Below are 22500 nucleotides of genomic sequence, written 5' to 3' on the forward strand. Positions count from 1 at the left end.
CACACACACACACACACACACACACACACACAGAGAGAGAAAGACTCTTATGAATGAATAAAATGACACAAAGAACTACAACACACCAAATAAAACAGTCCCCTGTGAAAGTACTAGAAAGGCAAGAACAATTGTTTTTTCAATTGTTGTTTAAATTCAGTTCAGTTACCCAGATACCAGACATCAGCAGCAGGAAGTACTGACACCAGGACTGGAGACTGTGATAGACCGTGGCAGGCAGCTGCTTTTCCAGGGTGAAACCTGCAACACTCTACCATGGAGCAAAATTTTGAACATGGCGATCTTGTTTACAGTGCCATGGGTGGATTGAGTACAGGAGACCAAATACTCAGATCTTTTGGGAGTTCAGGGTGGACTGAGTGCAGGCGATGGCAGGGTTCCAGGATAAGGCTGAAACATCAAAGCATGGTGGTGCTGAGCTTCTGTCAGACCTGATACTGATATCTAAACTTTGATCATATGATTTACTCTGCTATCAAAGAGTCTCCTTGTGTCCGTTTGAATTTACACTCCCCATCTGTCTGTCTGACTCTGGAGATCTGCAGGGAGGCTGAGGCGGCTCTGTTCCACCAGCGGGTGTTTGAGGATCTGAGGCGTCTCACAGATCTCAGTTCAGACCCCACAGAGGTGACGGCAATCGGAGCAGTCGAGTCGAGTTTCAAATGCAATGCAGGGGCCATCATTGTCCTCACCACCTCTGGGAGGTAAATCCACATCCACACACACACACACACACACACACACACACACACACACACACACACACACACACACACACACACACACACACACACTCCGCCTCCTCTTCTCATGTTTCTGCTACAATCCTTAAATCCTGTTAAAATTAATTGGAAAGTTAACTCCTTCACATTTGCACACCTGGTTGTATTGGCTTCTCCCACTGAGTTCTACACACCCTTAATTTCAACTCCTCCTTTTCAGGTCTGCGCACCTGTTGTCACGGTACCGTCCCCGCTGCCCCATCATCGCTGTGACAAGGAATGCTCAGATGGCCCGGCAATCACAGCTGCTCCGGGGAATATTCCCTGCCATCTTCCAAGTCCCCCCTGCAAAGGTCTGGGCTGATGATGTTGACAACAGGGTCAACTTCGGCCTGGACATAGGTGTGTGTGTATGTGTGTGTGTGTGTGTGTGTGTGTGTGTGTGTGTGTGTGTGTAAGTGTGTGTGTGTGTAAGTGAGTGAGTGAGATTTTGTTGAACTTTAAAGAGTAAAGTTAGTCTCTCGTACATGTCTCTAATATTAAAAATGCTATGCTTGTGTGTGTGTGTGTGTGTGTGTGTGTGTGTGTGTGTGTGTGTGTGTGTGTGTGTGTGTGTGTGTGTGTGTGTGTGTGTAGGCAAAGCACAAGGATTCTTTAAGCCAAGTGACTTGGTGATCATAGTGACTGGATGGAGCCCTGGATCTGGACACACAAACATCATGAGAGTAGTGACAGTGCCATAAATCCTCAACTTTGATTGACTTTAAACTCTTAACTCTGATTGGACACAAATACTGACGTGTTATTCATTGATAATTAACTTAATAAAATGAAATGTAAATGAAATACAGCAAAAGAAACATTCATCATCATCATCATCATCATCATCATCATCTCTCTCTCTCTCTCTCTCTCTCTCTCTCTCTCTCTCTCTCTCACACACTCTCTCTCTTGTTTCCTGTGTCTGTATCTTACATCCACTCTTGCTCTAGTCCCCGCCTTCTACCTTCTTTTCTTTTAGCTGATTGGTTGACATTGTCGCGCGCGCTTATCTCGGGATGCGGTTACCATGGTTACGGGGTAACGTCTGCTAGTGTGTGTGTTTGTGTGTGTGTGTGTGTGTGTGTGTGTGTGTGTGTGTGATTTAGTGTTTCTATATTTATGTAATTGTGTGTGTGTGTGTGTGTGTGTGTGTGTGTGTGTGTGTGTGTGTGTGTGTGTGTGTGTGTCGCTCATCTTCTTGCACGCACTACCGTGGGGCAGTAGAGCCGGAAATCTGGGCATTTTCTAATCTTCAGCACGTGGAGGTTTGACTACAAAACGACTTTTGACTATATAAAATTTCATTTTACAAATAAACTGGTTCACCAGCGACAGACTGACCTTACTGCACGCGCACGTTTGATGCACGAGTTAACGGGGCTCCGTCTCGCGCTCCGTTTCACCTTCAGCTCGAGCCGATGTCTCGTGTTCCAACCCTGTTGCGCGTGTAGTACCGACGTCTCACGCGCGGGTTCGGTTTGGGCAAATCTAAGATAGAACATTCGTATAGTTTTTTTCTCTTTTCTTTCCGTATTTATTTCTTTATAATTTTTGTTTGTTTGTTTGTTTTTTGTTGTTGTTGAACACACGCCGTTATTAGAGCGCGTGCGCACGGATTGAATGTATGTCAGTATGAATCAGCGCACGCGGGAGTCTCATGCTCCGTCTATTCTGACGCTGATCAAATGTCCTTGTCATGCTCACGTTAACGGGACACAAGCCGCTGCCATATTAAGTCGGGCTTAACAAACGAGCGCGCGAACGGAGCATCAGCACCGAGCAGAGGAGCAACACGCGGGAGGTTCGGCTGCTGGTAACAAAGGGCTTTCTCTGCTGATGAACCCGCGAAGGCACGGAGATTAGGATGAGGATGATAGAACGTCCGCTCTGAAGGACAAAAAGGAACACGCGCGCGGCTGAATGACGCTCCAAGGGCGTTGAGGTGAGCAGCATGGAGGACGGATGGGAGGCAGCGCGCGCACTGAACACCGGATGAAAGAATCGAGCGACTTTCACTTCTCTAAAGTGCACGCACGCGAGGCCACGTTCTTGTGTGTCCTGATACTCCATTGTCTCTCTCTGTCTCTCTCTGTGTGTTATAGTTTAAGTGAGACAGTAACAGGTCAGTGTGTGTGTGTGTGTGTGTGTGTGTGTGTGTGTGTGTGTGTGTGTGTGTGTGTGAGAGAGAGAGAGACCTCACGCACCATGGATGGAGCGGTGGGCGGGGCATCATCGGACTCTCGGCCCCTGCGTAATGGAGACACCAAGCGGCGCAGCAAAGGGAGTCTGCCGTCCCCGGGTTTCCGTCTCTCTCAGGCATCTCTGGATGGTGAATTGGCCCCCAGACGACGCCCATCTGTCATGAGCTCGACACGAGATGGTACTAGTTCGCTTCGGTCTGGCACGGCAGCAGGTACGCCCACCACCCCCGGGCCGCCTGGCACTGCACAATGTGCTTCCGGGCCACGTACTGTGGGGTTTGCTGCGTCCCGCGCTGCCCTCGCATCCACCTCATCCTCCTGCACTGGTGTGGTTGTAGTAGCTGCTGGAGGTGGAGTCACAGCCGGGGCAGAACCAACCACTACCATGACAATGGCGGCTGGAAGTCCAGACGTTGTTCCTGGACTGGATGGAGAAGAATATTACAGCTACTCAAACCAGTCAACATTTATGCAACGGCAACTTGGTGCCATGTTACAGCCCGGAGTCAACAAGTTCTCACTGCGCATGTTTGGATCCCACAAAGCCGTCGCCCTTGAACAGGAGCGACTGAAAAGTGCCGGCGTGTGGATCATCCACCCGTACAGTGACTTCAGGTACAGGGGACACAGGAAAGGGGAGGGATAAGTGTGAGATGAATTAGAGACGCAAACTGCTGGATGGAGGTATAATCAGGTACAAATAGAATAGTGTGTAGAGAGGAAGGTAAGAACTGGGGACTTCTCACTGAATCGTGTAACAGACACAGAGAGATCAGTGTGGAGCATGAATTAAGCTGAGCTCAGTTGAGGAGTAAAAAGTGTAATAGGAATGTAGAAGGAGAGAATTATTAATTGGGGGATGGTGTAACTGAAACGTGTAGAAAGAAATGAATGAATGAATCTGTACGAGCTGGTGGATGAGAGCGACAGAAAAATATTCAAGAAAACACAGACAAATAAAGAGACAGAAAAGACAGAAATGAAGGAGAGACAAAGTGTGTGTGTGTGAGTGTGTGTGTGTGTGTGTGTGCATAGGAATCTCTGGGCCGTATGAAAAGCTAATAGAATTTAGCTTTGTTCTTTAGCTAGACATGATCAAGTATATCATATTTAATACTTACAAGTTCATTCCTCTTAAAACCTCATCATCCGTAGGCAAATTCAGTTCAATTGTATTTGTATAACGTTTTTACCAATGACCATTGTCTCAAAATCTAGAATAACAATGACAAGATTTCAAAGCTGATGCTTTACATTTAGAGTCTGATGTAAAGCTTTTTACGGAGATGTGTTCTTAGTGTTACTCATACAGATGAATGAATTAAACATCGCAAGTGTACTATGGGTTCTCTCAGTTTAGTGTTTGTGCCATTAAGAGATTTTTTTATTTCTTATAATCACATTTACAATGAATGCCTCATTGATGTCTTACACATGGAGTGGGTGATTATGATGATCTTAGTTTCGCGAATGTTTAAAATGTTTCCAAAATCTATTTTTACAGAGAGCTCATGGCATCCAGCATCACAGGTATGAAGCAGACTTGATTCTGTCTACTAGTTTGTGCAGCCAGCTAATCTGGGACCTTGTTAGGCAAGCCATTGTGAATGAAAGTGCGGAATGCTGAGAAAGAACTGGGTCCTTACAAACACTTGCAGTAGGAGTGTGGCTTGGAGGCATGTGCATAGCCTTTGTATGATGTTCTGTTCTACTTGGTCATCGTCCCTGAGAGGAGCTGTGACTGAGATATGTAGTGAAGAGGGTAGGGCTGAAAACAGCAACACTGGTAGGTAGGAAAGCTGTGTCCACAATTTTAGCACATATCTGATGCGTCTACAATGGGGCTCTGGAGGAGGAACTACTAAAAAAAGTAGTAGCCTGTCATGCAAAGGAAAGAGGCAAGCTGGGTACAGAAATGGCTTGAATGGCATCCACATTAGCCTTGAATGGAACGATGCCATCTGCTAACAACTGAGACGCCACGTTCATATAGCTGCACAGAGAGCAGAAGTTTGTTGGTATTGAGTTACATCTGATAACTGGATAGGGCATTAGATTATTGATTTGCTTGTCATGAAGTTCACCAGTCATCCCATGTATGAAAATACAATCGACATAAATAACCACAACTGGGATGTCACCCAGCATAGAGACGGTTACCTACTGAATAAGTAAGTGGTGTGGCCTTGTAGGGTTCAGGATTTTTTTTTTTAAAGAATAATTATGTTTGTCATTCTCTGTGACTGTATACAGTATGTTGTAGCTTTGTCAAATCATCAGCTGTAGTGCTGTCGGGAACTACACAAATGCGAAAGAATGCGATCATGTGACAAAGTGTGTTCTCTTTATGAGTTACCAGTCTGCACATTACAGAGAGTCTGCACAGCAACACGGGGCTCAGTAACCTTGGGCTGTTACCAGCAAGACTGTTCACTTCTGCCTGTTGAGTTAGAGCTCATTTCATGTGTTGATTAAAATCTGCAGTAGCGAATGCTAATGAGCAGCGAATAGGTGAACGGCACAGTGTCAAAATTTCTTCAAGTGTGATGAAAAAATCTGAGTCTTTAACATTAGAATGAAGATCAAAAGAAGAATACAGGAAATTACACTCACTGTACTGCTGAAATATTCATTAAATGGTAGGAGCCAAGAATTATACAAAATATTACATTTTTATCATCAGTAACTAATACACACACACACACACACACACACACACACACACACACACACACACACACACACACACACTCACACAGGCTTTTCCTTGTATTTTGTAGGTTGAGATCTCAATGATGATATCAATGATGAGAAAAGAAAAAAGCCTTTCATTGGCTGTTCTTCTGCCAAAATCCACCGACCTCCATATTTCCTTTAGGGAGAAGGTGACAGTTCTGCTTGTCGGAGAGAAAAAGAACACAGATTAATAGGTATTCCTGCGTCCTGTAATTGTTAAAGTGTACATCATGTACAAAGTACAAACTCCAGCAAGACTAGCTATGACATCATACCTAAAAGGGAGAATCAGAAAGTGACACAGACATGAGGACTTCACAGATCATGAACCCAGAATGTGTTTTCAGCCTGGATATAAACACTGAGACTCTGTCTGAGTCCTGAAGACTAATTGGAAGGCTGTTCCATAACTGTTCGGCTCTGTAAGAAAAAGCTCTTGGCTCTGACCTAATAATGAAAAGGTTGGGCTGTGATGTGCTATAGGGTATGATGTTGTATGAGATGTATGAGATGAACTGATTAGATTTTGGAATTGATTCAAACAGTCTCAAGGTCACAACAATTTTGAATGTCTGAAATAGCTTTCTTCAAGTGTATTTTAAGGGTTGCGGTGGCATACAGATTAGTAGCAAGAAGCTCTAGACTTGTTGATTGTGGTGGCGTCCTCATTTACATTGGTGCTTTATGAATATATTTTAGCATTGATTTGAATGTAATTTTGTTAAATTTTACAAAAAGGCATGAGGCAGAGATGGAGGTGGCAGAGATGAGGATGTTGATGTTTTCTTTAGGAGTGACAAGGATAGAAAGGATTAGGAACGAGCACATCGGAGGGATGGCTTTCAGGTAAGAGGTCAAGAAGAAGGACAAATAAGAGATATATGGATGTGTTAAAAGAGGATATGAAGGTAACTGGTAGAAGAGTAGAGGATGCAGAGCAGTGGTGTAGTCTACGTGATGCGCAGGTATACAGCGTATACCCACTAGGAAAGGCCAAGGATTTCCGTATACCCGATTAAAAAGCATGAGGATACGTAACAATATCGTTTTGTGACAGAACTTTCATTCATAAATTCATAAAGATGATATTTTGAAAAATGTTGGTAATCAGACAGTTGGCAGCACCCACTGACTTTCATAGTCTATATTTTTTCCTACTGTGAAAGTCAATGGGTGCTGCCAACTGTCTGATTACATTTAGCCTTAAATGTTATATGAATATGGGACCTGGAGCACAGGTTTTATCAGCTGACTGTCTTTTGTTGCTTATAATAAATTGGAATGTTGATAACACATAAGCAGTCTTTAATAATGCTCTAAATTACATGTAGATGCGTATTTTATGCGTTAGTGGCTGTGGTGGTGCCTATGGGGTGTTGCTCTAGGATGGGTGTGTATGAGGCTGGGAGGGGGAAAAAAATCACAGTATACTCACTACAAAAAACTAGACTACACCACTGATGCAGAGGATAAAATTAGGTGGAAACACATGATTCGCTGTGGTGACCCCTAACAAGAAAAGCCACAAGAAGAAAAAGTTGAATTCAACTATGCAGCACATTGACTTGATTCTCTCTATCTTCAGGTTTTATTGGGATCTACTGATGCTTCTGTTGATGATGGGAAACTTAATCATCCTTCCAGTGGGAATCACATTCTTTAAGGATGAGAACACACCACCATGGATCATTTTTAATGTGGTGTCAGACACAATGTTCCTGGTGGACCTAGTTCTGAACTTCAGGACAGGCATAGTGAAGGAGGACAGCACTGAAATCGTGCTCGACCCCAAAGCCATACGACACAACTACCTAAAGAGCTGGTTTGCCGTTGACTTCATCTCCTCCATCCCTGTTGACTACATCTTCCTCATGGTGGACCTGGAGGAGCGCCTAGATTCTGAGGTTCACACACACATTACAAAATGATTTTATGATCTCTTACCTGATGTTAAGTGAGCTGTGATGACTTTAGTGAGCGTCATGTGACCTTAATGATGTATGAATTTGTGTTTCAGGTGTATCGGACAGCTCGAGCTCTGCGCATCGTTCGTTTCACAAAAATCCTGAGCCTGCTGCGCCTGCTCCGACTGTCTCGTCTCATCCGATATATCCACCAATGGGAGGAGGTGAGATCATCAGCATCATCAGTAACATCTACAAACTGAGCCTCTAAGGCTCCACCCACAGATGGTGTCATACACTTTATAAAGTTTCTGCTCCCCTAAACTCATTCCGGATTGATTTCCTCTGCTTTTTAATCAGCTCCACTCTTCTCTTCTGGAAGGTTCTCCACTAGATGTTGGATTGAGTCTGTGAGTATTAGTGATCATTCAGCAACAAGAGCATTAGTGAGATCAGACTCTGATGTTGGGATGTTGAGGAGACTGCAGTTCCAGTTGATCCCAGTGGTGTTCAGTGGGGTTGAGTCAGTACTCTGTGCAGAACACTCAACTTCTTCACTCCAACCTTTACCTCCATATGATGTCTTCATGGAGCTGCCTTGAGCACACAGAGACATTCTATATAATTGTGTGCTTCAGATTTTGGCCTTATAGTGTATGTACTCTACAAGCCAGAGGCAACAAGGATGAGCAAAAACTGCCAGTATTCTTTACCTGGGTTCTCTAGTGATAAAAATGTAGAACAGTTTAGAAGAAAAGCTAAGTCTGTCTTGCAATTCAGTGAAATTCCAAAGGCTAAATTTATTGCAAAGCCTCGATTTTAGAATGATATGTAACAAAATACAAGTTAATCTTAGTACAAAAAGTAAAATGCTAAAGGATAAATCATCATTTAAAAGTCAAAACTGATGGATAGACAGGTGGAAAGTTTTGTCAATTGTGGAGATAATCAACCACTGTGTCATGACCTTAAAGGCTAATCTATTAATCTAGATAATGTGGCAGCACATGCAGGTAGCTGTAACCTCCTGCACATGTAGTGTTAGTTCTGGTTGTCCTGTGTGAATGATCAGAAATGATCTTCACAAGAGATCACTCAGGTGATGAAGCATTTCCTCGAAGAAGAAAAGCTTTTTTAAAACCATATATTTACTGGAAGGCATGCGATTGATCTCCTCCTCCTCTCCTCTTTTTTCAACAACATTCTCACCTCAAATCACCTAGATTGCACCTTTATCGGTCTCTAAATCTGCGGACTGTACTAAATGTCTATCAGTCACATTCATACCACAGGGCCAGTCAGTTCACACAGGGTCAGTCAGTTCACACAGGGCCAGTCAGTTCACACAGGGTCAGTCAGTTCACACAGGGTCAGTCAGTTCACACAGGGTCAGTCAGTTCACACAGGGTCAGTCAGTTCACACCTCCATGTGGTCACTTCATCAGTTCTATTACTGTACAACTTGAAGGATATATACTGCTCAGTGTTTCTTAGAACGTACCAGAACTTCTCAGAGCCTTTAACACTGTATTTTCTTTACACCATTACATTACATGACACCATTACACCATTACATGACACCATTATATTACACCACTATACCATCACATTACACCATTACATTACACCATTATACCATTACATGACACATTACACCATTACATGACACCATTACACCACATAATTACACAATTACATGACACCATTACATTACACCACTATATCATCACATTACACCATTATATGACACAATTACATCATTACATGACACCATTACATTACATAATTACACCATTACATGAAACCATTACATGACACCATTACACCATTACATGACACCATTACACCATTACACGACTCCATTATATTATACCACTGTACCATCACATTACACCATTACATGACACCATTACACCATTACATTACATCATTACACCATTACATTACACCATTTCATTATACCACTACACCATTACATGAAACCATTACAGCATTACATTACACTATTAGACCATTACATGACACCATTACATGACAGCATTACATTACACCCTTACATTACATCATTACACCATTACATTACACCATTACATCACATTCCATTACCTTACACTATTACATATTACACCCCATTACATTACACCACTTTACTTCTTACTTTCTGTATCCAACGGATTATCTATTCTGTGGAAAGTCTACTCCGTAATTATATCATATCACTTTTAGGGGCATCAAAAAATGAATTCAGACTTCATCATCAACAATGGATGACCCAAATGTTTTAAGATAAATCCTCCCTTTGGCATCTAATTTGCCAGATCACGATCAGTACAGGGCATTTCCCAGACCTCTCTCTCTCTCTCTCTCTCTCTCTCTCTCTCTCTCTCTCTCTCTCTCTCTCTCTCTTTCTCTCTCTCTCAGGTATACATTCAATAATGGCATATGTTTATAAAGTTGAAAAAACCCATGATACATATAGCCATCTTAATGCAGACTTGCATTATTCATTGCTAAAATTCCCCATCCATCTTTCACAGAAAAATGCTCAGACAACATTTCAGCTGTCCTTGGAGCTTCTCTTATCACTTGGGCTCTCCATCTGGTCATTAGGGGCTGGCAGCAAAGCCGGTTCTTCACAAGTGGAAAGATGCCAAAATTCATCAACTGAATTTCTGACTCATTGAAATAATAGAATCCCAGATATTCTCCCTCTTCTCTTCAGGATTTGGGATGTCCACAGAAACCAGGTCTAAGTAGAATTCTGTCCCAAACCTTAATAGTATTGGTCAGAGGATATGGCACATTTTGTGGCCCCAACTATACATGTAAAAATATAGTATTGACACCCAAACCAAAACTTTCACCTGCCTGATTTTTGTACTCTTTTGTGTGGTGTAGCATGGACTGGCCAATGGCCTTTGATTTGACTTAGTTTATCATGGCTGCTAATCAGGTTGTTACTGCATTGCCTCTTTTCCTATTTGTTAATGTGTTTCAGTTTGGTTTATTATTACAGTTTTGTGTGGAGGAGACAGAATGTGATCATCACTGCACTGCTCCTGAATCAGGTTTAAGATAATGCCTGGGATAACACTTTGTATTCAGGGGAGCCTTGAAAACAAAATTACTTTAGAAACCTTGACCTGCGAATATCTATCAAGCCATCTGTGTCTCTCCAATAACTGTCTTAACCCCTGTAGGTACAGTAGGTCAGCACTGACCTGAAAAAGGCAGTTGTTTAAGATCAGCGTAATTAAACACTCACTTAGACATTTTACACATTATGCCTTCTGAGACAGATGCTGTGTATACATTGGGTGGTACATGTAATAGTCAGAAAATTAACTATTTAACTATATAGCTATTTAATTATATAAATATATAGACAGACTATATAAACATCAACCAATCCTGTACAGTCACATGACCGATCAATAACCGGCATCATCAGAAACAATGAACTGTTCTGTTGGTTAAATATCTTCTATAAAATACGATCTGATAACCAGAGTGATCAGGCTGTGATCATTAGGGCTATTGTTGTGCTAATGGTGTGTGTTGGGGAAACCACTTTATAATTCACTTGTTGAGGTGGGAGTGCTTTTTCCACTAATGTGGTGTTTAATCTCATACAAACACACTACTGCATTGTGTGGATTAATGCAATGTTAGTTATATATTAAGTTTGGAATTGTTTCAGGATCTTAGATATTCTGTATGATCTTAGATCTAACACTGTTTAATGTTGGTGTTTGTTAATGCAGAGTGTTTTTTTTTTTAAGCCAGTGTGTTTTAAACGGTAAAACATCTGTGATATCTGATATTTGACACATTGGGTTAGCCCCTAATTACACAATTGCACTTGACTTTATAGTGTACAATTATAGAGTGTAAATCGTTTATAATCCCGCTCTTTCTGGTGTCAATCAGATGGGGATGGGGTCCCTTTTAAATATGGGTCCTCTAAAGATTTCTTGCTCGTATATTCTCAGGGAGTTTTTCCTCACTCCTGTCTCCTCCGAGTTTCTAAATAGGGATAAATAGAAATTTTATACATTTTTATATTCCTGCAAAGCTGCTTTGCAAGAACTGTAAATTGTCAAAAGAGCTATAAAAATAAAATATAATTGAATTGTTAGTGTAAAGACAAATCAGAGATTAAAGGTTAAATTTAAAAGGCTAATGCTGGTCTAAAATCTGCAAAGTCATGTTAATGAGGAAAGCAGCAAATGTAATGTGTTGTAAAAGTTTAATGTAAATGGCATACCGCATGTAATCACAAACACACATACACACTATAATTACACAATCTATAATCAAACTCTCTAAAACCACACTATATATTCTCACTGTGTGTGTGTGTGTGTGTGCATGTTTTGATTATATCAGATCTTCCACATGACGTATGACCTGGCTAGTGCAATGGTGCGGATAGTTAATCTCATTGGGATGATGCTGTTGCTGTGTCACTGGGATGGCTGTCTGCAGTTCCTGGTCCCCATGCTGCAGGACTTCCCACATGATTGCTGGGTCTACAAGAACAACATGGTGGTGAGCGTGTATGAATTGTTAATTGGTTTGAGTATGGAAGCTAAATGAAAGTGTAATTTTTTAAATATTTATCCAGTTTGAAATGTCTCTCTTTTACACACACACACACACACACACACACACACACACACACACACACACACACACACACACACACACACACACACACAAAAGACAACACTGTTGCTGATTCATGCCAGGGCAGGGTTTACAACATAGATTGCCATAGAAACGGTTGCCAGGTAGATGTCCAGAAATTCTCAGACACATACATAAAGAGAGAGAGAGAGAGAGAGAGATAAAGAGAGAGAGAAGGGGAGACAGAGAGAATTGACTGATAGATTATAGAGTAAATCACTAGCTGACAGTTAGCTTATAATTTGATTAGCCATCTCCAAATTAAATATTTGATTCTATTTGAACTGAGTTATTGATAGTCATTACTTTTTTCTGTTTCTCTCTATCTCACATTCTGTCTGTATTTTTCTTCTTGTCTTACCGTCTGTCTGTCTGTTCACTGTGCAGAACGACTCATGGGGTGTGCAGTACTCATATGCTCTGTTTAAGGCAATGAGTCACATGCTGTGTATCGGCTATGGTGCTCAGGCTCCGGAGGGAATGACTGATGTTTGGCTAACGATGCTTAGTATGATCGTGGGAGCAACGTGTTACGCCATGTTCATCGGCCATGCCACTGCTCTTATTCAGTCACTAGATTCCTCACGGAGACAGTATCAGGAAAAGGTATGAATGGAGGAAGGAATACGCCATATTTGGGTTACAATGACAAATGGGTAGATGAAGGAAACTAAACATGGTTGGATAAAAAAGACAAATATTTTGTGTTTAGGGTTTATGGGTTAGGGTTGGGGGAAATTGCTCCCCCTCCCAATGGAGCGGAGGAGACACGGGCACATACTCCAGTCCCTGAAGCTCCCCTTATATATCATATAAAAAATTTTTGAGAATGTAAAAGAAATATAACAATAAAAAATTAAACAATAAACAATAAAAAATATATGAAATGTATAAGGTTTAAGGTTTGGGTTGGGGTTTAGTGTTAGGGTTTATGGTTGTGGGTTAGGGTTTATGGTTGTGGGTTAGGGTTTATGGTTGGAGTTAGGGATTTTGGTTGATGGTTAGGGTTTATGGTTGGGGTTAGGGTTTATGGATGGGGTTAGGGATTATGGTTGATGGTTAGGGTTTATGGTTGGGGTTAGGGTTTATGGATGGGGTTAGGGATTATGGTTGATGGTTAGGGTTTATGGTTGGGGGTTAGGGTTTATAGTTGGGGTTAGGGTTTATGGTTGGGAGTTAGGGTTTATAGTTGGGGTTAGGGTTTATGGTTGGGGGTTGGGGTTTATGGTTGGGAGTTAGGGATTATACTTGGGGGTTAGGGATTATGGTTGATGGTTAGGGTTTATGGTTGGGTGTTAGGGATTATGGTTGATGGTTAGGGTTTATGGTTGGGGGTTAGGGATTATGGTTGATGGTAAGGGTTTATGGTTGCAGGTTAGGGTTTATGATTGGGGTTAGGGTTTAGGATTAGGGCTAGGGTTATGTAACGTTGCCATTATTAGATAAATGGATTAAACAGTAGACAGAAAGTTTTAATGGTTTAATAGTGTAATGGATACATAGATAGATGAAAATAGGTGGTTTGATATATAGATGGATGGATGGATGTTTGCTTGAATTACTGGTAATGAAAAAGTGTGTTAATGAATAAACGAATTAGAGAACTAAGGTGCATCTCATAAAAGCTGCACTCACACTGACCCTTTCTGGATAAAATTGGACACCTCTGGAATAGAGGGAGGGATCATAGCTAAGTGGATGAATGGAAGGAAGGACAGATAGGGGAAGGATAAAGTAAACGATGTGAGGATGGATGGTCGGCTGGGTGTTTGGATTGATGGAGGAATTTACAGATGGGTTGATGAAGGGGTAAAGGTGGCAGTGGATGGAGGGGTGAAGAATTTTTTTCTTCTCGATCACAAAGAGGGAGGTTACTGAATATTTGTTAAGGTTAAAATAATGAGTTATTCCTGTATGTTTCATAATGACCCAGTGATTAATATTTTGACTGAAAAAACATGTGTATGTGTGTGTTACAGTATAAGCAGGTGGAACAGTACATGTCCTTTCATAAACTTCCAGCTGATGTGAGACAGAAGATCCACGAGTATTATGAACATCGTTATCAGGGCAAAATGTTTGACGAGGAGAACATCCTGGGGGAACTGAGTGACCCACTAAAGGAGGTCAGTCTCTCTCTCCCTCTCTGTCTCTCTCTCTCAAACACACACACAGTGCTTTTATTTTTTTGTATCCTGAGTTGTTGTTGTTGTTTTTCCTCCCTAAACAGGAAATTGTGAGCTTTAACTGTCGCAGTTTGGTGGCTAACATGCCTCTGTTTGCAAATGCGGATCCAAACTTTGTGACTGCAGTCCTCACTAAACTGCGCTTTGAAGTATTTCAGCCTGGTGACTTCATCATTCGTGAGGGGACTGTTGGTAGAAAGATGTACTTTATTCAGCATGGCCGAGTGAGCGTCCTCACCAGGGGAAACAAGGAGACCAAACTCAGTGACGGATCATACTTTGGAGGTGAACACATTTATTTCACAGAATATAATAATATATGATAGATTCTGAGATAACTGGCAGCTACTTACAGCGTTACAGATTATACATAAATCATCTATAATTACATATAGAACACAGATAGATAGATAGATAGATAGATAGATAGATAGATAGATAGATAGATAGATAGATAGATAGATAGATAGATAGATAGATAGATGGATGATTTGCTGGAGGGACACAAAAATTATGAACAATGTAGAGATGGGTATATGAGCAGATGTTATGAATTTTGTCTCTGTGTGTGTGTCTGTTATAGAGATCTGTCTGTTGACCCGTGGAAGGAGGACAGCGAGTGTGAGAGCTGATACATACTGTCGTCTTTACTCTCTGAGTGTGGACAGTTTTAACGAGGTTCTGGAGGAACACCCGATGATGAGACGAGCATTTGAAACAGTCGCAGCTGACCGATTAAACCGCATTGGTAACTTATTTTATTTAACGTCCGTACATCATACGTTTGTACCTCATTGTTTCAGCTTCATGTCACATTTGTTACCTGTAATTAAAAGTATTTTTGGCGTGTGTCTCTGGAAGTGTTTCATACCTGTGGAAGGCCACGTCATGTAACTACAAGACTAAATACACCAAGTAGCAGCAGTCAAACTTCTAATGTGACGGACTTGTTGTTGTTGTTAATAATATTATTATTATTATTATTATTATTATTATTATTATTAATAATAATAATAATAATAATAATAATAATAATAATAATAATAAAATTTTCATTTGTGTGCACCAGGTAAGAAGAACTCCATCCTCTTGCGAAAGACATCTCAGGGTGGCTCTGTGGCGAGCAGCACTCTGGGTCGTGGGGGCGGGCCTGGGCCCGGGCCCGGGCCTGGTGGAGCCAGCAGTGGCCGTGGATGTGCTGGATCCTGTGACAGCATTTTAGTGCAGCAGATTGTCAAACACGACAGCATGCCAGCCATGCAGGATGTTGCTACTGGTAACTGGATTGGGGGTACAGGAGGGAGTGTGGCTGGGGGAGTGTCCTCACACCCACGGCCAGTGATCTGGGCTCCATTAGTCCATGCCCCCTTACATACTGCAGCAGCTGCCTCAAATGTTGCCATTACTCTTCTCCAGCAGCAACAGCAACAACAGCAGGGCATGTTTTTTCCCTCCACTCTCTCAATTTGTCCCACCTCTATACCTGCTTGCCCTTCTCCTTCCTCTTGCCCCCTCTCACCTCCACGTGGCCCCATTCTTCCACCTCGCCAGTCCCTCAGTGCAATCATTACCCCCCGTGGAGGCCACACTTCCAACTCCTTTACTACTTTAGCTCCTTCTCCTTCTGCAGCAGGGCTACCGATTATTGGTGGAGCAGGAGTCACAAAAGCACCTTGCACTCCCATGTCATCAGTCCCTGCCCCTTTGCAGGCCACCAGGACGCTGCACAACCCCCGCCTTCAGCCAGAACCAAGTGTTATGGCAGGAGGAGGGGCTAATACATTACCTTTCCAGAAAGCCATGCCTCATTACGCTGGAGCCAAGGAAGCTCTGATGCGTCATGTTGGAGGTGGGAGCACTCAGGGCCTCCCTTCGTTGGGTCGTCTGACTCAGGAAGCCCGTCTGCTTTCTGCCTCTCAGCCCACCCTTCTCCATCGTGGTTGGCCACACCCACCTCTCCATAGAAAAGCTTCTGGGGGCAACTTGCTTCCTGCTCCTTTTGTAATGTCACAGGCTCAATTTGTATTGGGGGGTAGTGCAGGAGTGCTTAGCTCTCACAATCCACAGGTGCAGAAAACACCTGCACAGACATCTTTGCCCCTCCCATCTCCACGCACACATGCCCAATCAGCCACACATGCCACACCCTCTCCCACTAGTTCTTCCCCTGCAAAAACACATGCTTCTTTCTCTTCAGCTCATGTCTCTCCAGCCTCAGGTCCTGCAACTTTTTCCCCACTGATGCCCCAATCCCAGCATCCAAAACCTACCCATCCACAGTCCACTTCCCCTACTTTTTCCACTTTGGATATGACCTCGTATTCTAACCCCACTCCCTTGGTACCACCCCAAACTCAGAATAGTAAGCCCTCACCCACTTCGCCTTCTCAGCCTCAGAGTCCTCGTCCAAAACTTTCTCAGACTCCTCCTCCACCTTCTCCATTATCCTTCACTCCATCAACAACTCCATCACATACTCGTACCCCAACACCCATTCACACACCTGCTCCAACACCCACTCAAGCCCTACCCCCAATCCCAGTTCCCACTCAAACCAGAACAAACACACCAGCTCAGACTCCAACAAGCTCAACAATCCAGACCCAAATAACAAATCAGATCCAAACTGTAACTTCTGTGCAGATGCCAAATGTACTTTCTCCAGCCCGCTCGCCACCCACTCAAAGCCCAGTTCAAACCCAGACACAAACTCAAACTGCCGCCACGGCCCAAACTCTAAGCCAAGTTACACCTCAAACTCAACCATCTGTTTCAGCTGTGTCCCAGACTTCAGCCACTCTGCAAATTCAATGCAGGGGTATACCACCATCTCCAATCAATGCCATGCAAATGTCAGCTCAAGAAAATACAGCCAGGTCTCCACTCACTCAATGCCAGACCCAAGTGCTGATGCAAAGCCAAACTGCATCTCCCAGTATGACTCAAACCCTGAATTCTCTTCTAATTCCAACCACTACTCAAACTCAGCGTTCTACTGACACTACATCCCAAAATCCAACTCCAGCCCAAACCCAAACTCTAAAACAAACTCCATCTTCCTCCCTTCCATCATTAACACAAAAAGCTTCATCTTCTACACTTCAGATCCCCAAAGCATCCCAAATTCCAGCACCAGTTTCAACCATTCAGCCTCCATCCACCCTCCAAACTCCACAGCCTTCTTCTGTTCTCTGCCCATCTCTACAGTCTCCAGCACCTTCTTCAAACCTACCTTCAGTTTCACCAGGACTTGCCAAATCTACCACAACCTCTGATTTAGGGGCCACAAACACTGCCTCCTTTATGTCCACCAAGTCAGGAAAATCAGAAACATCTGCACTAGCATCACAGAAAGATTCTGATGCACTAAGACACAAGCTTCACACTAATATCTAAAGGGTCGTAGGCCATCAGAGCAAGTTTAGATGATGTATTGAATTTCTGATTTCCACGAAGCAGAGCTGGAAAAGACACATGGCATTTCTTTCACTGTTAATGAAGAATACACACTAAACCTATGCTATAGAATGTAAAGGAAGTTGTTCAGCAGCTGTAATGAGTGAGAGAACATAAGATATCAGGAACAAATATTTATTTACTTTTATTCACCATAAAAGAAATTAAACTCTCCCTGTAATGATCTGTATAGCATCTTAAATATTTCACACTGAAACACTTGGAATCTAGAGGGTAAACAAGTGTGATGTCATCATTTTCCAGCTCTGTCCCTTTCAGGCACCTTCTATTCACCAAAGTGTAATATAATGTAAATAATAATATAAATATAATTACTAATTATAAAAATAGGCAAGAAATATTTCTGTATTAATTAGGACCAATTCACTCATGATGTCTTGTCTCAGGTGTTCGGTGTTAGTTTGAGACGGTGCAGCTCTAGTGTTCTTTATGTACAGTATGTATGTATGTACGTATACACACACACACACACACACACACACACACACACACACACACATACATATTACTGTGATTACTGTGTGTTTTTGGTGTGCGGTAATGTAGTTCCTTACAGCTCTGTAAATATAACAGCTTCTCGGTCACTCTGTGAAACACAATGACACCTGAACACTTCCCCTCACTTCCTTTGGTTAAGTCTTTAAGTCCTCTCAGCCATCTTAATGGTTGTTGCATCATTGTGGCAGAGTAAGTTAGATGTATAGTGCCATAATCGGATCAAACATGAAAAAACAAATTTCTTGTACTTAGTGTTCAATGGACTTTACCAGTAGGACAAAATCTAGCTAGCTCACATCAGCTGGAGACTGATAAAACATTATCATCACCATCATGCCTTGTGTGAGCACTGCTAGAGAGGAATATCTTGGTGGATGCTTTGCTCAATTTCTTATATTGCTCAATATATTGTATTTTTGATTGTATGTTCAGATTGGGTGCAGCTGTCTATCTTCATGTGCAGTTAGCGCTATAAAGCAAAGTCATGAATAGTAATCTAGGTATTTAGGAAGCTACACTGACTTTTACGAATTGCTGCTGAACGCCTTTACTGTTCAAGATCAGTATCACTTCTCTAATTATCCACACTTTTAGAACAGAAAAAGACAACCGTAACCCAAGCTAGCTAATTAGCTAACATTAACAGTGCACTTGAACTCCTACTAGCTCATGGACCACACTGACTGTTCACTGGTATGATATAATCTGCCAACTGAAGTTCACAATAGTTCATAATATAGTTGAACACATTAATTGTGTAGTTGTGATTCTAAATGTAACTTTAGTGTAATTCTAATCTTTTATTAAATCACCAGCACTGAAGGAGGTGTTGATGTATTGTATCCATGCTCACTGTGTCCTTCCACTGCTGCTTAACTATAGGTTACACATACAAGATAGCTAATTCAGTTGCCGCATTCACAGCAACAGCAAAGTCTCCTCTCTCAGTTGCCTAGCAACTGTGTTAAACAAGCTTTCCCCTGACAATCGAACCAGTTTGAAATCACTAAGATTTTAACATTAGGGGAAGTGGACATGGTCATAGTGGAGACAAAATAATGCAACGTTGATGAGTGTTCTGACTGTGTCGTTCATTTCCATCTGTATGATCAACACACACACACACACACACACACACACACCCACACACACACACACACACACACACACACACAGGCTGGATGTTAGCATTCTCTTTTCTAAACCATGCTGCCTATAGAGTGTGCACTTATGGACCAAATAGGTTTTATTTTTCTGTTGGGGTGAGTGTGGGGACATGGGCTGCTGTGGTGGTGCCAAAGGGGGGTGGGGTTTGGGGTTTTGGGTACTGGGGGAAGTTTGGGGTGACATTAGGGTCTTGGGGGAGGTGATTTAATGTAAAGTGAATTATGGTGCATAAGGTGATGTTAAAAAGAATAAAAACAGTTTAGAATCAATGTGCTGCAAGTCCTTTTACTCTCTCATACGCGTTTCAGTCTTAAAAACATTCTCATCATATCTGACTACTCATTGACCACGAAGCTGTTATTTACTGGATGGTTTACATTTATAACTTCATGTACTGATGGAAAAATAATTTATAGAACAATCTTCATCATCGTCATCATCATCTACATCCACATTAATCTGTCTCATCTGAGTTCACTGTTACTTGTGGTGCTTTAAACTAAAGTTTAAATATGAAACCTAGTGTTGCTCAATGCAGTGCAGCCACTGGATAAAACTCAATTCAGTGCAGCCACTGGATGAAGAAACAGAGTTTGTCTCAGTGTGTCATACATTACAGCTGTTCACATTGGAGGTGGTCCAAAGGCCGGAGGTGCAGATGATGGTGGCAGATTAGCTCGTCTGTCAGAGGGGAAGTCAGCAACAGGCTGGATGTCTCCCTGTCCAATGTCAGGCGATGGGGGTTTGTGGCCTCAGGGGCACGTTTGAGCATCAGCTGCAGAGGTTGAGGAGACAGGTCAGTCTGAAGGTCATGATGATTCTCACCTTTGTGTTGTTACTGCCATCTACTTATTTGTGTTACAGCTGTAATAAGAGTGAGAGAAAGTAGCAGAGTTGCTAGAGCCCAGGCCTTTGCATATTCCTTCTGTATAGGAGTTCCCTCATGTCACTCAACTACATTTTTATTTATTCATGGAAAGCCTCTTGAGATGCAGCATCTCGTTTTCAAGGGGGACCAAAAACATACAATAGATACAGTGCATTCAATACAATACAAAACAAACAAAACATTACAACACAATTCTGCTCACAGATCCCCCTCCTCTCCCAGGGCCATTTCAGAATCTCCAAGGTATACAAATGTTTACAAGGACAGTTGTTTCAGGAACCATAGCAATTACAAAAACTGACAATCAGTTTTCAAGAACAAGATATTTCAAGGAACCATTACAATTAAATGCATTTACAATCAGTTTTCAAATAGGTTAACAAAGATGTTCTAAAGGAGCCTAAAGTCTCACAGATGGAGGCAGATTATTCCAGTCTGAAGGAGCATTAAAACAGAAGGACCTCCGACCAACTACTTTGCACATAACAGGAACAATAAAAGTCAGACATTGAGAGTGTCGAAGAAAATAAGTTGGAGTATATTGTACAAAAAAATCTTTTCAAATATGGTGGTAAGTTCAAATAGATGCATTTAAAAATAAATTGAAGCCAGTGATACTGTTGTCTTTTATCAGGCAGCAACCAGTTAAGCTGATAACATAATTGGCAATGATGAGTTCTATATGGGCACTTTAAAATTAATCTACACAGATTATTAAATAGAACATCTAGTGGTTTAAGATATACATTGTACTGCAGCACAAGGCCATTCAGTGTGTTATACATCAATAGTAGCATTTTATAATCAAGGAGAAATGAACAATGACGTTTGGATAAGATAGGGGTAATGTGTTCATAACTTCTGGTTCTAGTTAGGACTCTGCTGCTTTGTAGACAAACTGGAGTTTGTTTCTGCTCCTACTGAAACATCCAATACAATAATCCAATAAGAATATAATACAATGTTCTAGTCTATCATCAAGAACTAGTCTAGAACTAGTCTAGTCTATCATCAAGGATCAGTGGTGTTTAAAGCTGCACTAAGGTTAAACATCATTAGCAATGAGACACAACCGTGTCTCCTCTCACACCTATGATGCAATAATAATAATAATAATAATAATAATAATAATAATAATAATAATAATAATAATACAGACTCAGATTAAAACACTGCAGCTAAAGACCACTTGATGGAGACACACACCATGACTCCGATATAAATGCGTGGGATGAATATGACTCCTCATGAGCTTATGTTGAAAACACAGAAATAAAAAAATATTTCTATTCACCAAAGTGTAATATAATGTAAATAATAATACAAATATAATTACTATTCATATAAATAGGCAATAATTCTTTCTGAACTCATGTTGTCTTGTACTTTTTATTCCCTTTAATATTAACGTCATGAAAGTTCACTGGGTGCGCAGTCTATCAGCTCCACCTTCACACAGGTGATTATGAAGGTGTAGAATTACCGACTGTAGCCCATCTGTCATGCTGAATGTACTGACACACTGCCAGTGGAGAAGGTCCACCACAAAAACAGCTGAAGAACCTCCAGGATTTGCTTTTTAAAGAATAGTGTTTCCATGTGGTCCATGTGGAGTTTCACAGGTGAGATGGAGTGCCACATCCAGTGTGTATTCCATTCCCAGATCCACCCTAATTAGGATAAAGCTCTTATTGAAAGAGGGAATTAATTCAATAAACAAATAAAACATCTTGTTAATGTTGTTGTAATTCCTGTAAACTGAGGAGAACAGAGCTGTGACTGTAAACACTGAGTTTCACTCATCTTCTACTCAGAGTGAAGGTGGATCCAAAGTAAATACCAAAATACAGGGACTTAGGTGGGAAAGTTCACAAGAAATTACACATACACACACTTTTCATTCCATAAGAACAGTAACCTAAGCTGAGGATCAAACCTGGAGCTGTGAAGTGACGACACTACTCACTG

The 22500-nt window shown here is 41.7% G+C and overlaps 2 protein-coding genes and 1 long non-coding RNA gene across 5 annotated transcripts in view; 2 read left to right on the forward strand and 1 right to left on the reverse strand.

The window, feature by feature from the left end:
• The window catches only part of pklr (pyruvate kinase L/R), a 6949-nt gene extending 5360 nt beyond the window's left edge, over window positions 1-1589 (forward strand). For all 3 annotated transcript variants that reach the window (XM_047811231.1, XM_027154755.2, XM_047811232.1), the window contains exons 9-11: window positions 559-725; window positions 964-1145; window positions 1380-1589. In XM_047811231.1, coding sequence (XP_047667187.1) covers window positions 559-725; window positions 964-1145; window positions 1380-1486 — 456 coding nt within the window. In that variant the 3' untranslated portion in view covers window positions 1487-1589. The remainder of the gene's footprint in view (window positions 1-558; window positions 726-963; window positions 1146-1379) is intronic.
• Window positions 1590-1884: 295 nt separating this feature from the next.
• LOC113647657 (potassium/sodium hyperpolarization-activated cyclic nucleotide-gated channel 2) lies at window positions 1885-18473 on the forward strand. Its single transcript, XM_027154506.2, has 9 exons — window positions 1885-3601; window positions 7308-7626; window positions 7740-7850; window positions 12016-12177; window positions 12703-12921; window positions 14295-14441; window positions 14546-14786; window positions 15085-15249; window positions 15571-18473. The coding sequence occupies exons 1-9, from the start codon at window positions 2748-2750 to the stop codon at window positions 17895-17897; spliced, it is 4545 nt and encodes a 1514-aa protein (XP_027010307.2). The 5' UTR covers window positions 1885-2747; the 3' UTR covers window positions 17898-18473.
• Window positions 18474-19505: 1032 nt separating this feature from the next.
• LOC113648184 overlaps window positions 19506-22500 on the reverse strand; it is a 3773-nt gene continuing 778 nt past the window's right edge. The window contains exons 2-3 of the long non-coding RNA XR_003441852.2: window positions 22469-22500; window positions 19506-22202 (exon numbers count right to left, since the gene is read on the reverse strand). The exon at window positions 22469-22500 is cut by the window's right edge and continues 21 nt beyond it. This is a non-coding gene — a long non-coding RNA (uncharacterized LOC113648184). The remainder of the gene's footprint in view (window positions 22203-22468) is intronic.

Source organism: Tachysurus fulvidraco, chromosome 3, assembly GCF_022655615.1.
Source record: "Tachysurus fulvidraco isolate hzauxx_2018 chromosome 3, HZAU_PFXX_2.0, whole genome shotgun sequence".
In the NCBI taxonomy this organism is placed as follows: domain Eukaryota; kingdom Metazoa; phylum Chordata; class Actinopteri; order Siluriformes; family Bagridae; genus Tachysurus; species Tachysurus fulvidraco.

What these genes read in the sequence shown, in the direction of transcription:
- LOC113647657 (XM_027154506.2), top strand. Translation starts at nt 2,748, where the DNA reads ATGGGAGGCAGCGCGCGCACTGAACACCGGATGAAAGAATCGAGCGAC. An exon ending in ATATCCACCAATGGGAGGAG is followed by an intron (nt 7,851 to 12,015) that starts GTGAGATCATCA and finishes TGATTATATCAG; the next exon opens with ATCTTCCACATGACGTATGA. An exon ending in TGAGTGACCCACTAAAGGAG is followed by an intron (nt 14,442 to 14,545) that starts GTCAGTCTCTCT and finishes CTCCCTAAACAG; the next exon opens with GAAATTGTGAGCTTTAACTG.